Genomic DNA, 17,862 nt, shown 5'->3' with positions numbered 1-17,862 from the left:
CATTAGTTTCCGTATTCAGATACGCGTTTTTATGGATGAGAAAGAAATAATAACTCTGCTATATTGGCTATTGAAGTTGAACTTTGCGTTCTCAACGAAGTTTGAATCTTTACGAACATCATTGAATTCAGCAGTTTTGTTGAATCGCACTTACAGTGTCATATTCTATTCTAGGAGGATAAAGAGACCTCAGCGTACAAAACTTCAACACTCAAAAATGTTTTTCCCTCCCATGTTGTTTCCCCTGTAGGTACAATAAAATTAGTTAACAACGGTATCATCGTGTGTATTAAAGACACTATATCAAGTCGTCCAATAAGTTTCTTCAGCTTATCTCTGGTGTGATCGGAAATGGATTTGAATTAAGTGACGTATCGTAACTATTGTCGGCAGAAAAAAAGAAATGGTACCTAACTTTTCAGTCAAAGATTTCATCAACTATTTGTCCCTCTCGTGAATTAAAAGTAATAAAGTTCATAGTCTCCTTTTGACGATTTTACTTTGAAGACAAAGCAGTTTTCACATTAAAAATTTACTCAACACATTATTTGTGTTCTGAAATAAGATTTGCGAAAGCATGACAATTACTAATGAAACGGTCAAGCAGAGATATCAACAATCAATAATTCATACAGAGTTCTAAATGCTTCGAAAATTCATAAATCAGGTTTAGCAGTATCCTTTCTAGGGGGGGGGGGGGGGGGGGGGGTTGGCGACAATTTCAGATTTTCATAATATTTATCGCCAAACCTTCTGGTATTACGTAAATTTTCAGTATTTTAGGATTAGGTATTCATTTTATTAATTTAAAATTTTTCATCGTGTTTCGCAATGAATTATTATACTGAGAAAGTAGTCAAATTTTTCCGTATGCCCTACTTGCCAAAATTCGAAGTCTACGTTGGCAACTGTTCTCTCGGTGCATGAAGAATTTTGCCTGAAGGAAGTTGAATAATTTCTTTTCTTTTCTTTCTCTCGTCAAACGATTTCAAGTCCTTGCGTAATAAATTGCGTGTAAAAGTTGAAGTTAAATCCACACTCTGTGTTGTATCGCACTTGCAGATTTTTAAATAATTAAGCAGTTTTTACTTTAAAATCAAATCGAATGCTCAAAAGCTGTAAGGGTTTTCCAAGGGAATTAGTCGAAGATTTTTAAATAATTGTGCAGGTTTTACATTAAAATCAAATCGAATGCTCAAATCCTATAAGATTTTCCCAAGGGAATTTATCGACACTTACTGGATGTGATGTTTTTCTTTAATGCGTGAGTTTCGCTTAACAGTCGTGAGGTCACCGAGTGACGTACACAGCCTTAAGATTAAATAAAAATGAACGCTCCGATAAGACTCGGTTTATACCAGGATAGAACAATTAAATCAACCAACGAATGTAAAAACTTACTCTGACCAAACTCTATCATTTTACCCGTGTACATTCATGCGTTAGTACCATTTCCTTCTCGGTAGACCTTTCTCCCCTATCTTTCGTTTTCCCTTTTATTTTCCAATCGTATCATAGACTCCCCTAGATTTTAATTGGTGGGTGCCAATGAAAAAGGGCGGAGGTGAAGTTCAAGGTTGTTTTCCTTGAATTTATAAAGTTAAAATATACCATAAATCAATATCAACTAGTCAATGCAAGTCATTGTCTCAAATTGAATTGTATTAACCTTTTTCGTGACAAAATTTCTAAATTCATCAGCTGACATTAAAATTGTCAGATGAACAAGGTGATTCTAAGTGATCTGGGGACGAGATCAGCAGCGCAACTTTGTGGCAAATCTCGTCCAAAGATCACTTAGAACCACCTTTGGGTACGGCACTTAAGGCGCGCAAGTCTTACACTGGTAAAAAAAACCTCTTGGTTCAAGAGTGCAATCTCTTGTCGCCGGATTTAAGAGTCTTGAACTCTTGTTTCAAGCGGATTTTGCATTGATTCAATTCAAAATCCGCTTGAAACAAGAGTCCAGACTCTTAAATCCGGCGACAAGAAATTGCACTCTTGAACCAAGAGGTTTTTTTTACCAGTGTCTGCGCAATTTGGCGACCTTTCGATCATCAAAGGAATCTTTTGATAGATGGTTACACCATCTTTGTCGCCAACTTAAGGAGACACTGGTAAACAAAACCTCCTGGTTCAAGAGTGCAGTTTCTAGTCGCCGGATTTAAGAGTCATGAACTCTTGTTTCAAGCGGATTTTGCATTGATTCAATTCAAAATCCGCTTGAAACAAGAGTCCAGACTCTTAAATCCGGCGACAAGAGATTGCACTCTTGAACCAAGAGGTTTTTTTTACCAGTGTCTGCGTAAGTTGGCGACCAAAGATGGTGTAACCATCTATCAAAAGATTCCTTTGATGATCGAAAGGTCACCAAATTGCGCGTCTCAAGTGCCGTACCTTTATGGGGGCCCCGGAAGTTCCGCTGCAACAGCTACTTGCATCTCTGTGCCGTGGGGGTGCAACTACGACCAGTCACCGTCTGTTCCGGTTAAAGTGCGGGCCATGCGGTCTGTTCGCCGGTTGGGAGGACGGACGTCCTTCGACCACTCTGTCAGGCGGCATTCTAGCAGTGGCGTACCACTGAAATAAAAAGTTCAGTAAATATGGAACCACGATTTTGTTCGGTACACACGACCGAATTATTTGGTCTGCTTAGCCGAACTGTTCGGTCCACTGAACCGAACTGTAACATTTTATTACAGTTCGGTCGCACAAACCGAGCAATTCGGTTGCGCAGACCGAATAATTCGGTTGTATGTACCGAACAAAATCGTGGTTCCATATTTACCGAACTTTTTTTTTTCAGTGGGCGTGAATTGCGATGTATCGATTGTTCTGCCATTAAAACCTATGGTAAAGAATCGATTATCAGGGTGTTCGCTCTGCGAACACCCTGTTTATCGATCCTTTTCCATAGGTTTAAATGGCATAACAATCGATATATCGCAAAGCACGCCACGCCACTGCATTCTACCGATCTAGCTAGGATGGAGTGCTCGAGGGAACGTCATGCGGGTCGTCTCCCCAACCCCGGTCGGACCGCGTGGCACGCGCTAGAAGGAGACCTCTGCGGACCCCCCGACCGCCAACAACCCTGCCGTGGACGGCGGTCCTGCACCTGCAGCAACCCTCGGTCGATGACCTTGGGTTAGCTTTCAATGCTTGTAAAAGCCGTGCCATCATTTTTACTCGAGGGTGCTTAATGCGCCCCAGAGAAAAAAAATTCGTGCGTGGGACCCGAAGTTGAGGTCATATAGATCTCTGAAGTTTTCGGATCGCACATTCTGAAACTTGAAGTCCAGCTTCCGAAGTTCGGGTCGCACATCTGAAGCACCTCGGTATATACCGGAGTGCTTTAGATATTTGACCCAAACTTCAGCGGCTGGACCTCAAGTTTTAGGACGAGAGATCCGAAAAATTCAGAGATAAATATGACTTCTACTTCGGGTCCCACGCACCAAGTTTTTTTCTCCGTGATGGTTATCCGCCACGGGAAAAACTAGTTCGGGTTCGCGACGCAAGAGGGCAGGTAGAAGCGTTACGTTAGCACTCCTGCTCTCGTAACTGCCGTTAAGGCAGTTACGGAGCGCAAGAGAGGTAACGTAATGCTATCTTACCCCCACCTTGTGTTTCGGATCCGAATTTTTTTCCCCCCGTGGCCAACTGACTTGACGGGGGATGGTTGGCATAGGGTAGGTTAGGGTGGGCAACGTAGGGGGCTTGGGGGTTTGGTGGGTGTGGGGCGTAGGGTGGGATTACGGGGAGGTCAGGAGAGATAAGGGGTGGGCACGGGTGGGCTCAGTTTTTTCTTTTACAGGATTTAGTCTTAGTTAACTCTGGGTAGGGAATAGTCTGGGCAAATAAGTTGGACGTAAAACAAATTCGGACATTTTCGGGCGAACCGAGAATTGCAATTACGGATCCCAATAGCTCATCAGGATTCTGTTCCCATTGTGTACACACTGAGTCTTTACCTATAGCGGCCGGATCTTTGTCATCGGCGTGGCTTACTGGTAGACATAAAATGCCAACCAATTATTTTATCTTTTGTATTTTTTTTCCTTTATTTAAAAGGATTAGGATTCAGCTTGCAATTCTGATGAAACATGTAAATAGTTGTAGGTAGGTTTAATGGTAAATTATTGTATCACAAAATTTGCGAATTCCTTCAGCGCGTTTTGTGATATGATAACTTGCTATTATACTTACCTACAATTATACAATTATTTACATTTTTCATCAGGATTGCAAGCTGAATCCTAATCCGTTAAAATGAAGGAAACATTCACAAACGATAAAGAAAATTGGTGGGCAATTTTTGTCTACCAGTAGGCCACGATGGCAAAGGTCCGACCGATAGGTAAAGGCTCTTTGTAGACACAATGGGAACAATATCCCGGTGAGCTTTTGGGATGCGAAGTTGCAATGCTCGGTTCGCCCGAAAATGTCCGAATTATCACTATGTCCAACTTGTTTGCCCACAGGAGGGCGGGCTGTAATTGAGCCTTTGCATATGTAGGGGATTTGCGATTTAAGTACATTATCCTACATAAAATTTTGCGAGAAATACGATGATGCCACTGGTTTTCTCCAAAACAAACTCCAAAACTCAGTAAAAGCTCTTAGAATTCAGGCCGTAAAGAGGGGGATAACAACCCACGCTACGCTGAGAGTCCACCTCTATACCTAATCAACCTCTCCATCAAAGATAGGGAGCAAATACATTAGCAGGGTTGCCACTCTGTGTGGGGACTCCAAAACTGAGAACACAGCAACCCTTTTAATGTATTTGCTCTTATCTTTGCATGGAGAGTTTCACTGGTATAGAGGTAGACTCTCAGCGTAGCGTGGGATATCCCCTTCTTCACGGCCTCAACTGTAAGAGCTTTCACTGAGTTTCAGAGTTTGTTTTAGAGGAAACCAGTAGCATCATCGTGCTTCTCGCGAAATTTTACATAGGAACCAGTTCTTCAATTGCAAATTCTTGACACACGCAAGAGCTCCATTATTTCGGGCCGGACTTGAGGTCATGGGAAATAGAAATGGGAGTGGGTGGGTGGGTTTAGTTTAGGTTAGGCTTAGGCTTAGGTTAAGCTTAGGGTTAGGCGAGTTAGTGTGCGGGAGTGTGAGAGTGAGGGTGAGTGAGGGTGCGTGTGAGTGAGGATGAGTGTCCGAGCGTGTGATTGTGTGAAGCTGAGTTCGTGTGCGTGTGAATGTTGAATGGCTTATAGTGGAGAGCAACAATATAGTTCTTGCACGTGTGGGGGATTTGCGATTTAAGTACATTTTTGCGTACAATTTTGCGAGAAACACGATGGTGCCATAGGCTCTTTTCCGAAACGAACTCCTGAACTAAAAAAGCTCTCAAAGTTGAGGCCGTAATTAAGGAATTGGTATCCAACGTTATCCTGAGAGTCCACTTCTATATCCAGGAAAACTTTCCATACAAAGATGGGGAGCTTATACATCAGCAGGGTTGCTGTGTTTCCAGTTTTGGAGTCCCCAAAGAAGGTGGCAACCCTGTTAATATATTTACTTCCAATCTTTGCATTGAGATTTTGGCTAGATACAGAGATGGACCCTCAGGATAGCGTTGGATATTCCCTCAATTACGGCCTCAACTTTCAGAGCTTTTTTGAGTTTTGGAGTTCGTTTCAGAAAAAACTGTTGCGTCATCGTGTTTCTTACGAAATTTTACAAAAAATGTACTTAAATTGCAAATCCCCCCACGCGCAAGAACTCCATTATTGCCCGCCCCAAGTTGCCCTAAGACCTCTAATAATGTAGTTAATAATATCATTCCTTTCCTCCTCTTGTTTCTTATATTTTCTATTTATTTCAAATTCGTCTTTGTCTTAAGTAGAAGCAACCTTAAATTAACTTCTTTGTCTCTATCTTGTCGTGCCCGTTTGTGTTCTTTTTATTCCCTAGTTTTCCCCCCTCACCTGCAATCAATTTTTTTTTCATTTCAAGCACCTCTTTTACTTCGGAAATCTTGAGTGAATAGTAGTGGTCCCTCCGCCAATTTGTCGAATAGACCAAATATTCGGAGGGAACATCTGAAAATTATGTAGATCTCTGTTCCTAACGTTTGGGCGTTTCCAAGTTTGGTACAGGTTGAATCCTCGTATTTACTTCTCACGGAAGATAAATTTGCCTGGAATTGTTAATTTTCAATTTGGAGCCTACCAGGATATTCCGTTAGGTCTGACAACTACTTCTAATTATGTTTTTCGAAAACAATTTTCAAGACTATTTCTGCCAATAACGTAAGCGTATCGTCATCAAAGTAGTTCTTTGAGTTTAGTTGAGAGCATGGAGCTAATTTGTTTTTTTGCGAAACAAGTTCAGTCAAACGCACTTAAAAGATGAGACAGAAATTTTAGAGGACTTGGTAGCTACTTCAACGTTTAGATGAGTCGGAAAATGAGTTCAGATTTAACCCTGGATATGCTGTTTATGATAAGCGTGCCGATTTATGAGTCTAGTCGAAAGTAAACATATGAGTGAAGACGGAAGTAAACATAATGCGTTTTTTCGTATGTCATCATGTATTAATTTTTTGTTTTATTCAAGAGACACGAGAGGAGAATATAAACGCATTCGACAGAAACTGCAGCAACTAGTGACAAAAGTGTGTAATATTCATAATTAAAACACTTTAAAATTCAGATTAATTAGTCAAGTCGAATGTAGTTCCTAAATTTCATTTTGCAAATGAGCAAAATGGGAAAAGAATTCACAAGGCTTCTGAAGTAAAAACTGGACTGTTCAGTAACGGGCCTTTACTCTGTTTACATTCTGAACCCGATTATGAGCATGTAGTTTCATGAGTTGAGACGACTGCACTTGGTAATGAGACGAAATCAATTATTAGTTGATCCATGAACTAAGCCAATAGTTAGGCCCTTTCGTTTTTTAATTTTTCTTTGACGAGAGGAATCGGAGACGAACATACGCACAGTGAGTAAATTTCTCGCTACTCCTTATCGAAAGATACTAGCATTCAGGTTTATGAGTTGAGTCTGAAATACTTCTTTAAATTTTATTTTGCCTGTAAGAACAATTTGAGAAGGTCAAATGTTCCTTAAAAAATGGGAATTTTACCGTTCAAGAACTGAAGAATCCGCTGTACACTATCTAAACCCGTTTTATTCTTATGCATATGAATGAGTTGAGCGGATAGCACTTACAATTAGTAGATTTTTGAGTTGAGTCAAGAGAACTTAGTTTTATGAGTGGAACGGAGAGTATCTTTAGTTTTTTGTGATGAGAACAAGTGGAGGAATTTATTTTATCTCTAGCATCCGAAATATTATATCTAGCATTCAAATCTATAAATTGAGTGGAAAATACGTTCAGATTTACTTCACTGATGGTGATAGAAATTAGAGAATAGTCCAAGTTTTTCAAATGAAAGTAGTTCAGTTCAGTGATGAAATTTCACACTATTCGTGGTCTTTACCCAATATTATCAGCATGTAAATAAATAGGTTGAGCCGACAGCACTTACAATTCTAGTACTTTTTTGAGTTGAGACAAGAGTACTGCGGAGATCTATGAGTTAAGCCGAGAGTACCTTTTGCTTTTTTTGTGATGAGAGAAATTGGAGACGAATAATTTGTCACGCGTTTCAAAATCTAGACCCGCTTTTATCCGAATGTAGATGAATTAGTTAGAACGACAGCACTTGCACCTTGAGTTGAGACAAGATAACTTCGGAGATCTATGAGTTGAGCCGAGAGCACCTTTTATTCTTATTGTTTTTTTGTGATGAGAGAAATTGGAGAAGAAAAATTGTTTATACGTTTCAAAATCTAGGCCCACTTTTATACGAATGTAGATGAATTAGTTGAAACGACAGAACTTATACCTTGAGCTAAGACAAGATAACTTCGGAGATCTATGGGTTGAGTTGAGAGTACCTTTTGTTTTGTTTTGTTTTTTTGTGTTGAGATACATTGGAGAATAATAATCCGAGTTAAAAGCTGTGCTTAACATGTAGTAATTGAATTGTTCCGCTACTCCTCATGGGAATACCCTAGCATTTAGATCTATAAATAATTGAGCCGAAAACATTTTTGAAGTATTATTTTACTGGCGAGAGAAATTGGAGAAATGTCTTATTATTCAAATAAAAATCGGACCAGTGACAATATTATACGCATTCCAAAATATTTCATCCAAATGTAGATAAATTAGTCGAAACGACAGCGCTTAAATTTGATAATGGAAACATTCATTTAAATTTTTTGACGTCAAGCGTCTAGAAATATGTAGCATTAAGTTGACAACAATGCATCTACGTTAAGACTGTTGAACCATGTGACGAGTAATAGTCTCACGAAACATTTTTCGGGAAGTAATCAATATTACTATCGCTGCATTTGTGTCCACTGACATAAACAAGGATTTGAAAGAAGTCTCTATGAAGTGTCATGCGTGTATTCTTTGAGTAAATTTGTCGTTTATACAAAATCATCGATCATTTTCTCTTTTATTTTATTACATTTTTTTGCTTTGTATAACTACATAAATTGTACACACCTAACATGGGCAGAATTTAAATCAGAACAGTAAATTTGTAAATTTTGTGCACCTCACAGTGAACCTGTGCACATTCCCATACTATTTATCTTTAATATCTCAAATCTTCTCATGGGGAAGTTTTTTAGTTCAGGCTTAGTGACAGTGTTATGAGTGCTTTCAGCGTGGCGTCGGGCAATTGGATAACCCTCTCCTGGTACGTACTTAAAATTATATTTTCAATTTGTTGTTTTTTGATTCGATCAATATTCATTTTCCTCGATCGAATTTCACAGTCTAGGTATAGCTGAAATTTAATTCGAATTCAGCAAGTTAGCGTTGCGTAAGTATCAAGGAATCTGGCTAGATAAATATATTTTAATTTCGCCTTTTGAGTGATTACCTAATACTGAGATTCATCCCGAAATTCATTTTACTTTTGGAATAGAGCTCAATATTAAGTAAGCGTTACAAAGGCAAAATTAAATGTACTTAATCAAATATCGGAGAGTGCGAAATTCAAATTAAAAGTTATCAAGAAATTATCTTGAATTGATTTTATTTTTCGTGAAAAAATGTGTGATATTGATAGTGCGTAGTTGCCGCAATAATGCGGTGATTAAGGTGATTCGATGGACGCCATATTTTTTGTCAGAACGGCATGCGATATATCGCATCAATTGGTTCCATTTTTTCAGCTATTCGTCATTTTTCTCCAATTTTGAGATCGCAATTCTGTTATCAGGAGACTAAAGCACTCACTTACCAATTTTAACAAAGAAATTCAACGTAATAAAAGCGTGGTTTTTTCAGAGAGAAAACATCGCATTCGATACTGATATCGAAACTGCACTCGAATGCGATATTTTCTCTCTAAAAAAACCATGCCTTTATTACGTGGAATTTCTTTGTTAAAATTGGTAAGTGAGTGCTTTAGTCTCCTGATAACAGAATTGCGATCTCAAAATTGGAGAAAAATGACGAATAGCTGAAAAAATGGAACCAATTGATGCGATATATCGCATGCCGTTCTGACACAAAATATGGCGTCTATCGAATCACCTTAACGCGTATAATTTCTCTTTTCCCTCTAAACAAATTCTGTAAAAATCGTGCATTTCCCACCATACCAAGATGAAAAGCGCGTAATTGTCTAGGATTTTTAACGAATCCGCTGGGAATATTGCGTACTTTTCGGGATGTTGAGATGGAATTTGCGTAACTCCTCACTTTCTAAAGGGCGGAAATGAATTGAGTTCGTGACTATTCGGACGCCGGAGTGTACATAGTATAACGCGCTATTGTAGGAGAATCTTATGTTTCTGCGTATCTCATATATTCCTGACATACTAACATTATGGGCTCGCGTATCTAAAAATCGTCTATCTTTTGCAATATTGAGGTGAAAACCGTGTTTGATACACACGCCGGCCAAAGAGCAATTTGCCGGTAAGAAATCGCCTTTGGCCGCTAAAAAATGTAACCGCTAAGAAAATCGTTGTTAAACGCCGCTTTGGGATTTTTCGGCGCATTCTGCAAGGTGTTATCTGTCGTGTTATCAATTCTTCCCCTCAGTCTTCGTCAAGTATCGTGACACATCGGGTCTTGTCCTAACATTACTGTTCAATAGGGTGTTCCTGACTCGATGTATTTCGAAAAGACAATTTCTCATTTTGGCCCCTAAGAAAAAGAGTTGCACGCCAGATGGCTGCTAAGACTTCATGCCGAGTCTCAATCAATACTGGGTGAAAATTGTGCGATCCCATATATTTTTCATCGAGCGCTGAGCATTCGCGTGTATGCCGCGAACATGAGGAGAATTAGCGTAATTTTCAGGGGCGGACTGGCCATGGGGGCGGGTAGGCGATCGCCCCTTAACAATTTGCCGCGGAGGTCCCGAAGGGGCCCCCGCAGCGAATTTTTTTCGAGTCATCGTTTTTTTCCCGTAATGTTGTAATTTTCTTATCCTTTTCAATCACTAAAAGGCCCCGATTCCTTGAAAATTTATCTCTAAGAGACATGGAAGGTCGCCAAAAGCATTTGTGATGAAGGGACCCCCGATGAATCCTGAGAATGGGTTATTTTGAAGTGGAAGTACTGTACAATCCAACTCAAATAATGCCTACGTGGTTAAAATGTGTGAATTTTTCAAAATTTACCGGGGAGGGCCCCCGGACCTTCTTTGAGGGGCCCCCGAACGACAGGAGGGGCCCTTACATTTAGGTCTACTCTTAACTTGCCGCTACTGCAGTTTTGACCGTTCAGGCCGTAGTATAAGGGCGCTAAAGCCAAGGTTGTATTTCGCAAATGGAGAGTTTTTGCAGAATAATTAAAAAATAAGAAGCAGGAATAATTTAACGAAATAATATAAGGATCTCCAATTGACAATATAATGCAAACAAATTTGGAAAATCTCGTCATGTAAATACAGAAGATTCGAAAACGCCTTCAATTGAGGCGTGATACCTCACGCGTTCCGGAGAGTTCAAATAGTTGTATCCCTACGCCTTAGCAAGGCGATGGAAGTTTAATATTGAAGTTGCGTCCCCGCTTGGTTATTCGGCTTTCCTGTGCCGCCAAGGGCGGACTGGCCATGGGGGCGGGGAGGCGATCGCCCCCTAACAATTTGCCGCGGAGGTCCCGAAGGAGCGAATTTTTTTCGACTCATCATTTTTTTACCGTAATGTTGTAATTTTCTTATCCTTTTTAATCACTGAAAGATCCTGAATTCCTTGAAAATTTGTCTCTAAGAGACATTGAAGGTCGCCAAAAGCATTTGTGATGAAGGGACCCCCGATGAATCCTGAGAATGGGTTATTTTGAAGTTCAAGTACTGTATGAATCCAACTCCAATAATGCCTACGTGTTTAAGAAGTTTGAAATTTTCAAAATTTCCCGGGGGAGGGCCCCCGGACTTCTTAGAGGGGCCCCCGAACGACAGGAGGGGCCCTTACATTTAGGTCTCCTCCTAACTTTTGGACTACCAGTCCGCCCCTGCACTGGAAAAAAAGTAGCTTGAAACAAATCAAAATCAGCTTGAAGCAAGCTGGAAAAAATCTTAAATTTGCCGCCAAGAAACGTATAGCTTGAAATAAGCATGGTCGGGCTGCTTGAAATTAGATACCCGGCGGAATCTTAATTATTTTTCCTTTAATGCTCGGATCCAATACTAAATACTGAAAGTTTTATTCATTTTTCATAAAATTTCGTAACGTAGGGATAAAACGTTACTGATTCTTCGACATGGATCATGTTAAAGTCGTCGCGTGCGTTGCCGCGGGTTTTGTTCTCGGTTTGCAGCACTGTTAAAATGCGCGGCTTTTGGAGGTCTCCTGGAATGACTTGAGAATGTAGGAATGTATAACTTAATGAATGCCCGTGTCGAAAATAAAGGCGGAGTGGTTACAATCCAATGGAAACTTAATTCAAGATGTTGGCTGCAAACTTAATTTAAGTCTAATTTTTTCAGCTATTTCCAAGATTCGTGTCCTGCTTGAAACCAGGAATCTTGAATCGAGTATACATTATCTTGATTCAAGAAACAACTTCTTAGAATTAGCAGCAATGGTGGCTTGATGTAAGATTCAGCAGGTTTGGCTCAAGATTTTTGTGCTGCTTAAATCAAGCTATAAGATAGCTGCAAATAGGAATCTCGAATCTTGAATTTAGCAATAAATTGCTTGTTTTAAGATAAAAATTCTTGAATCAAGCTGATTTTTTCTCAAGATTCCGAGACGGCTTGACCGTAGCAGACTTTTTTTTCCAGTGTGGTAATTTTTGATGTTCTTACAAAACTGCTGGAAAATCGCGTGGTTGCCGCCAAATAATTGCGAAGATTAATGTGTAATTTCTCATTTTCTTAAGAAAATCTTCGGAAAAATCGCAAAAATGTCAGTAACAATGACATATTTTGGTCAGCTTTCTTTTTGCTTAAAAATTCCAAATTTTCCGATCAACGTCAGGTGGTGTAACACAGGAAAACTTACTGTTTGAACCGAAGCCAGTATCGAAATTAATTGACGAGACACGAAAAGCTATCTTGCTGACTGATAAAGAGGAAGACTCTCTGAAGACTCGCCCTTGATTTAAAAAGGATTGAACAAATCTAAAGGGTAGGGATTTTCAGGCTACGGTTTTTAACTCGTTATTTCGCTGCAACCCCACCCTCATTTTGTCATTGATCTGATATTTTTCTAATTTTCCCTATTTTATCCTCGAGTGTTATTTTCTCTGTTTCAGGAGTGCATGTCGCCAGCTGTTAATCGGTATGTATCCATAATATTCATTCTTGCATTTCAAAAATGATGAGTAAATCTCTAACAGCTGTCTGTTCATTTAAAAGAAAAATTGTGGTCCTATAGTTAAATGTGGAAACTACGCTTGCAACTATACGAACTCTGGAGTAGGTATGTGGTATCACGCGAAAATGAAGGCAGATCTTGGCTTTTGCCTGTCTCAGATCACTGATGCTTATGAATGCCGTCATGCTCGGATTATGAGCATGTACTCTTTTGTGTTTTTATTAAACCGCCAGGCAAAACTGCGTATTTGCCGCGATGTTCAGATGAGAATAGCTTTTATGATTTTACAAAACCGCTGGAACAAGCGTGTATTTTGCGCGATATTCAGATGAAAAACGCGTAACTCTTCACTCCTGTATAAAATATCGTTGGTTAAATCGCGCATTTGCCGCTACCCACAGGAAGAACGCGTAATTTTTCACGTAATCCAAAATTGCTGGAAAACTCTTTTATTTTTTGCGATATTGAGATGAAAAACGCGTAACCTCTCACCGTTTTAAAAAATCGCGCACTTTTTACTGTTTCGGATAACTTGAGTTGACATTTTTTTATTGACAACACTGATCATAACAGACACTAAGCGCCAATATTCAAAATCCGGAGTAGGATTGCTTCATCGCGCGAAAATGAAGGAAAAGCATCGTTTTCCTTTTTTCGGAAATTCATCAGGAAATTTTTAAGATTTTTACATGAGTTGAACAGGATTTTTATACGGCCGCCATTTTGAAACTTTTGATGACTAAGTTTTGAAATTTTGGGTGAACCCTCTTCAAGCGTACACTAATGCCTGAGCAAAATTTGGTGGTTATCCGAACGAAAGAGACGTGAAGAGGTTTTGAGCAGCTAGATTGGGGTTTTGACACACTGTGCGGCACGGCGCGTCGTATGAGGTTTGTTGGGTTACATTTCATTAAGGTGATTCGATGGACGCCATATTTTGTGTCAGAACGGCATGCGATATATCGCATCAATTGGTTCCATTTTTTCAGCTACTCGTCATTTTTCTCCAATTTTGAGGTCGCAATTCTGTTGTCAGGAGACTAAAGCACTCACTTTCCAATTTTAACAAAGAAATTCAACGTAATAAAGGCGTGGTTTTTTTAGAGAGAAAACATCGCATTCGATACTGATATCGAAACTGCACTCGAATGCGATATTGTCTCTTTAAAAAAAACCACGCTTTTATCACGTTGAATTTCTTCGTTAAAATTGGTAAGTGAGTGCTTTAGTCTCCTGACAACAGAATTGCGATCTCAAAATTGGAGAAAAATGACGAGTAGCTGAAAAAATGGAACCAATCGATGCGATATATCGCATGCCGTTCTGACACAAAATATGGCGTCCATCGAATCACCTTAACGGCTCATGGCGCCATGCGAGCCACGATCACAGGTGCTATGTTCTTATATGAAACAAGAAAAATTAATGCGGCAAAATGCGACTTTTGGCTTGTGGCGCCATGCGACGAAAATTGTTGCGTTTCGCCAAACTCATTTTTCTTGTCTCATATAGCCACACGGTATATATTATTTGGACCACGTTCAGCAGGAAGGAACCAAGTCACATCAGCTGTTGCCAAATTTAACTGGACAATTATAATGTTTACAAGAGAACATTTTTGTGGGGGTTCCTTTCAAAATCTCAAGGAATTTGCTTCGTACTGTGAAGAAAATTCTCTGACATTTCCACACAAACCCACACAAAGGTAAGAAAATTAAAGCGTCTAAGTAAATTTAGCAATAGCTGATGTGGCTTGGTTCCTTTCTGCTTAACGCGGTCCATTAATGGCCAAATGCAACAATTTTTGTTGCGTGGCGCCACGCCACGAGCAATGGTGGCCATACCGCTTGCGAGAGCAGGACCAAGCGCCTTCAATTGAGGAAAATACTCAACGTCTATCGGATGTGTAGAGGTTTCTTGACGAGGCGTGTTGAGTGAAGGGGATTGTAAATGCGAATGTTTTGGCGATTAAAGTAAGCACGATTCACTATTCTCACGGCTCATTGTAATATAACCCAAAATTCTGTTTGGAAAATAACGCACGCACAAATTATTTTCCAACGCGCACATCTCTCAAGAGGAATATTTCGATAATGACAATTTTGGCGCTCCTCTTTGAACCAAACATTGCTTAAAACCGCGTCAAATTGTTCTCAGCAAAAACATCTTGACAATCCTGAATATAGTTAAAAGTACATCTCCATTATATCGGATTTATGAAATATGATTATTTAAATGTACTGCGTTCTGTTTCAAGCAAATGAAGCACATTTCATCCTTTTCAAAATTTACCTAAAATGTCTTTAAAAATGTAGTAAAATTTTAACAGTTTTTTTTTTTATATGAAAATAAGTACCTCGCATTTTGATAGTGCTGAAACCCTACAGTTAATAATTTAAGAATCGTATGACACATTTTTACTTAAACTTCACCTTCCGTAAATTTTACTTTGAAAAATTCCCAGGAAGAGTCTCCAAAAATTACCATTTTAACAGTCATTCAACCCTCTATGACATGGATTAATTTTGGATTATACGTTTTGGGAGAAACAAATGTATGTCGTAGCTTTCGTAAAAGCACACGAGTCCCGACCTTTTGTCTGTCAGAATTGCAAAATTTTGAAAATCATTCTTACCAAAAAGAAAACACTGATTTTGCAACATCATGCCCTCAGAGGAACAACTCAATTTTTAAAAATACAAAAAATTGCGTTGTTGAGAATGAGCGTCACATGCCAGAGTGCCATGAGTCGTATTTTTAAAATTTTACTGGAAAAAAGATCGGTCAATGTACCAAAGTTTGGTGTTCCATATCAGCCCAACTAATTCGGATCATCAAACTAAAATTTTCGGTTTGTTAAATCAATCTATCAAGGGCTCATAGCTGTGGTGAAAGCAGCCTGTCTAGGAGACGGTACTCCAAAATCAAACCCTGGTCCTCCAGGTTGGGGGTTGGGGCATCGGGCTAACTCCCCGATACCCGGAAAAAACTTAATGTTAAAAAGCCTAATAAAGATAGCCTCGGTGATAATGGAAAAAAACGGATTTTGCGACACAAACTACGGAAAAGGACAATGGTTTTGGGACATGGAATGTACAGGGCATTTCTAATAAACTGACAGAGGTTGTATCGGAGGTAAAAAAGTATAATGTAGATGTCGCCGTGTTAACAGAAACGAAAAAGAAAGGCACAGGGTCAGAAAACTTAGGATGTTATGATCTGTTCTATAGTGGTGTCAGAATGGGCCTCGAGGTTAGTGTCCGCAAAAAAGATGTCAGTCGGAGGTGCTCAGCAAAGCATAGTCCTGGAGGATGGTCAACATATAGAAAGTTGCGACAATACAAGTACCTGGGGGTGAAGCTGACTTCGGATGGGAAGCTGGATCAGGCCATTCGGGACCGTAATCTTCTAGGAAGGAAAGCCATCGCCATGCTTAATGGGATCCTTTGGGACCAAAGGATTTCCAAAGACAACAAGAAGAGGATTTATAACTCGGTTGTCAAGCCTATTATCACCTATGGCAGTGAAGTGTGGCAGTTGAAGAAGCGGACCCAAGAAATGCTCAAGGCGACCGAGATGGATTTCTGGCGAAGATCGGCTGGAATCTCGAGGAGAGAACGTATCAGGAATGAACGTGTCCGAGAGATAATGGGCGTTGAGGGGACGATTGTGCACGATATCATGACAAGCAATTGGTATGGTATGGGCATGTGCAGAGAATGGCTGATACCAGGTTGCCGAAGAAGTGTTGGAGTGGGTTCCCCCAGGTAGGCGACGGAGAGGGCGTCCAGCCAAACGGTGGGTAGAGGGCATCCATGAAGAGATGGAGAGATGCCAGCTTCCGGAGGATCTCTACCATGACAGATTCCTGTGGAGAATAGGCGTCGCAGAGCGCCCTAGCGCGCCGTAAAAGCGGCTCATACATACATACATAAATCAATCTATTCGGTTTGTCAAACCGAACTGTGCGGTTAAGTTAACTGACGAACTAAGTTTGGTCATGTACACCGAACGTCCGGTTACACAAACGAGAATTCAGTTTGACAAACCGAATATTTGGGATGATATAGAACACCGAACCAACATGCATGACCGAATTTTTTTTGCAGTGTACAAGTTTTTTAAAAGTTCTTTCAACGGTTATTGCTATCAGGATTAAAAAGAAACGAACCTTCAAATCTCTTCTCATCGTTTAAACTTGCACTGGAAAAAAAAACACATTTGATCTAGAGTCCAGACTCTTGAACACATTGACAAGAAAAAATACTCTTGATTCAATCAGATTTTTGCTTAAATCAGGAAATCCGCTCAAATTAAGAGGATGGGTTCTTGATTTAAGCAAAAATCCGATTGAATCAAGAGTATTTTTTCTTGTCGATGTTTTTAAGAGTCTGGACTCTAGATCCAGTGAGTTTCTTTTCCCAGTGTGACGCGACTTGGTGTGTATTCTATTAAACCGGTTCATTTGCCTCCCAGAGCGGCAACAGCGGACAGGTACGTGATGGGACGTTTGTCACCGTTCTCCCAATAGTCCGGTATCGGCATGGCACCAAGTGGCGCTGGGTGCATTCTCTCCTGGGAGGTATGTGACGGCATGCTCAGGCCCGGGCACTGTGTCTCCGGGTCCGGCCGGGTGACCCACTCTCCACTTCGCCGGGCAGAGGGGGCGGGGGAGGGGGCCGCACCTTGCAAAGGTCTTCGCGGCGAAGCGATGAAACCTCGATGCGCCGAACGTGAGGTAGGTTCTGAGAGGAGGTCAACGAAATTAAGTGGGTGAGAGCCCCGACCGGGTTGAGAATGGGCGAAAAAAAGGAAAGTAAACAACTGAAATTGAATCGGTCATTCTCAAGGAGACTTAAAAACTAGAGAATGGGTTTGGTGTCTGTTGCACGCAAGAGATACAGCAAAATAAATGGAACGAATTCATCAGAGATGAACCAACCCACATTAAGTTGAAACTGAGAAAAAAAAGGTTTGAACTTTTATTCTTACATGAGACTCAATGTAGAGAATAAACTTAAGCCCCTCTTTCTAT

The 17,862-nt window shown here is 40.2% G+C and overlaps 1 protein-coding gene across 3 annotated transcripts in view; it reads left to right on the top strand.

Annotated features, from left to right (window-relative positions):
• Positions 1–17,862, top strand: part of LOC109036912 (CUB and sushi domain-containing protein 1) — a 258,012-nt gene that overhangs the window by 17,133 nt on the left and 223,017 nt on the right. For 2 of the 3 annotated variants that reach the window (XM_072304887.1, XM_072304886.1), the window contains exons 2-3: positions 8,676–8,743; positions 12,766–12,791. In XM_072304887.1, coding sequence (XP_072160988.1) covers positions 8,676–8,743; positions 12,766–12,791 — 94 coding nt within the window. Of the gene's footprint in view, positions 1–8,667; positions 8,744–12,765; positions 12,792–17,862 lie in introns of all 3 variants that reach the window. The other variant, XM_072304888.1, reaches the window with a different exon arrangement.

The sequence above is a fragment of the Bemisia tabaci genome, chromosome 10 (genome assembly GCF_918797505.1).
Source record: "Bemisia tabaci chromosome 10, PGI_BMITA_v3".
NCBI classification, from domain to species: domain Eukaryota; kingdom Metazoa; phylum Arthropoda; class Insecta; order Hemiptera; family Aleyrodidae; genus Bemisia; species Bemisia tabaci.
This window is presented reverse-complemented; position numbering and strand designations above follow the sequence as displayed.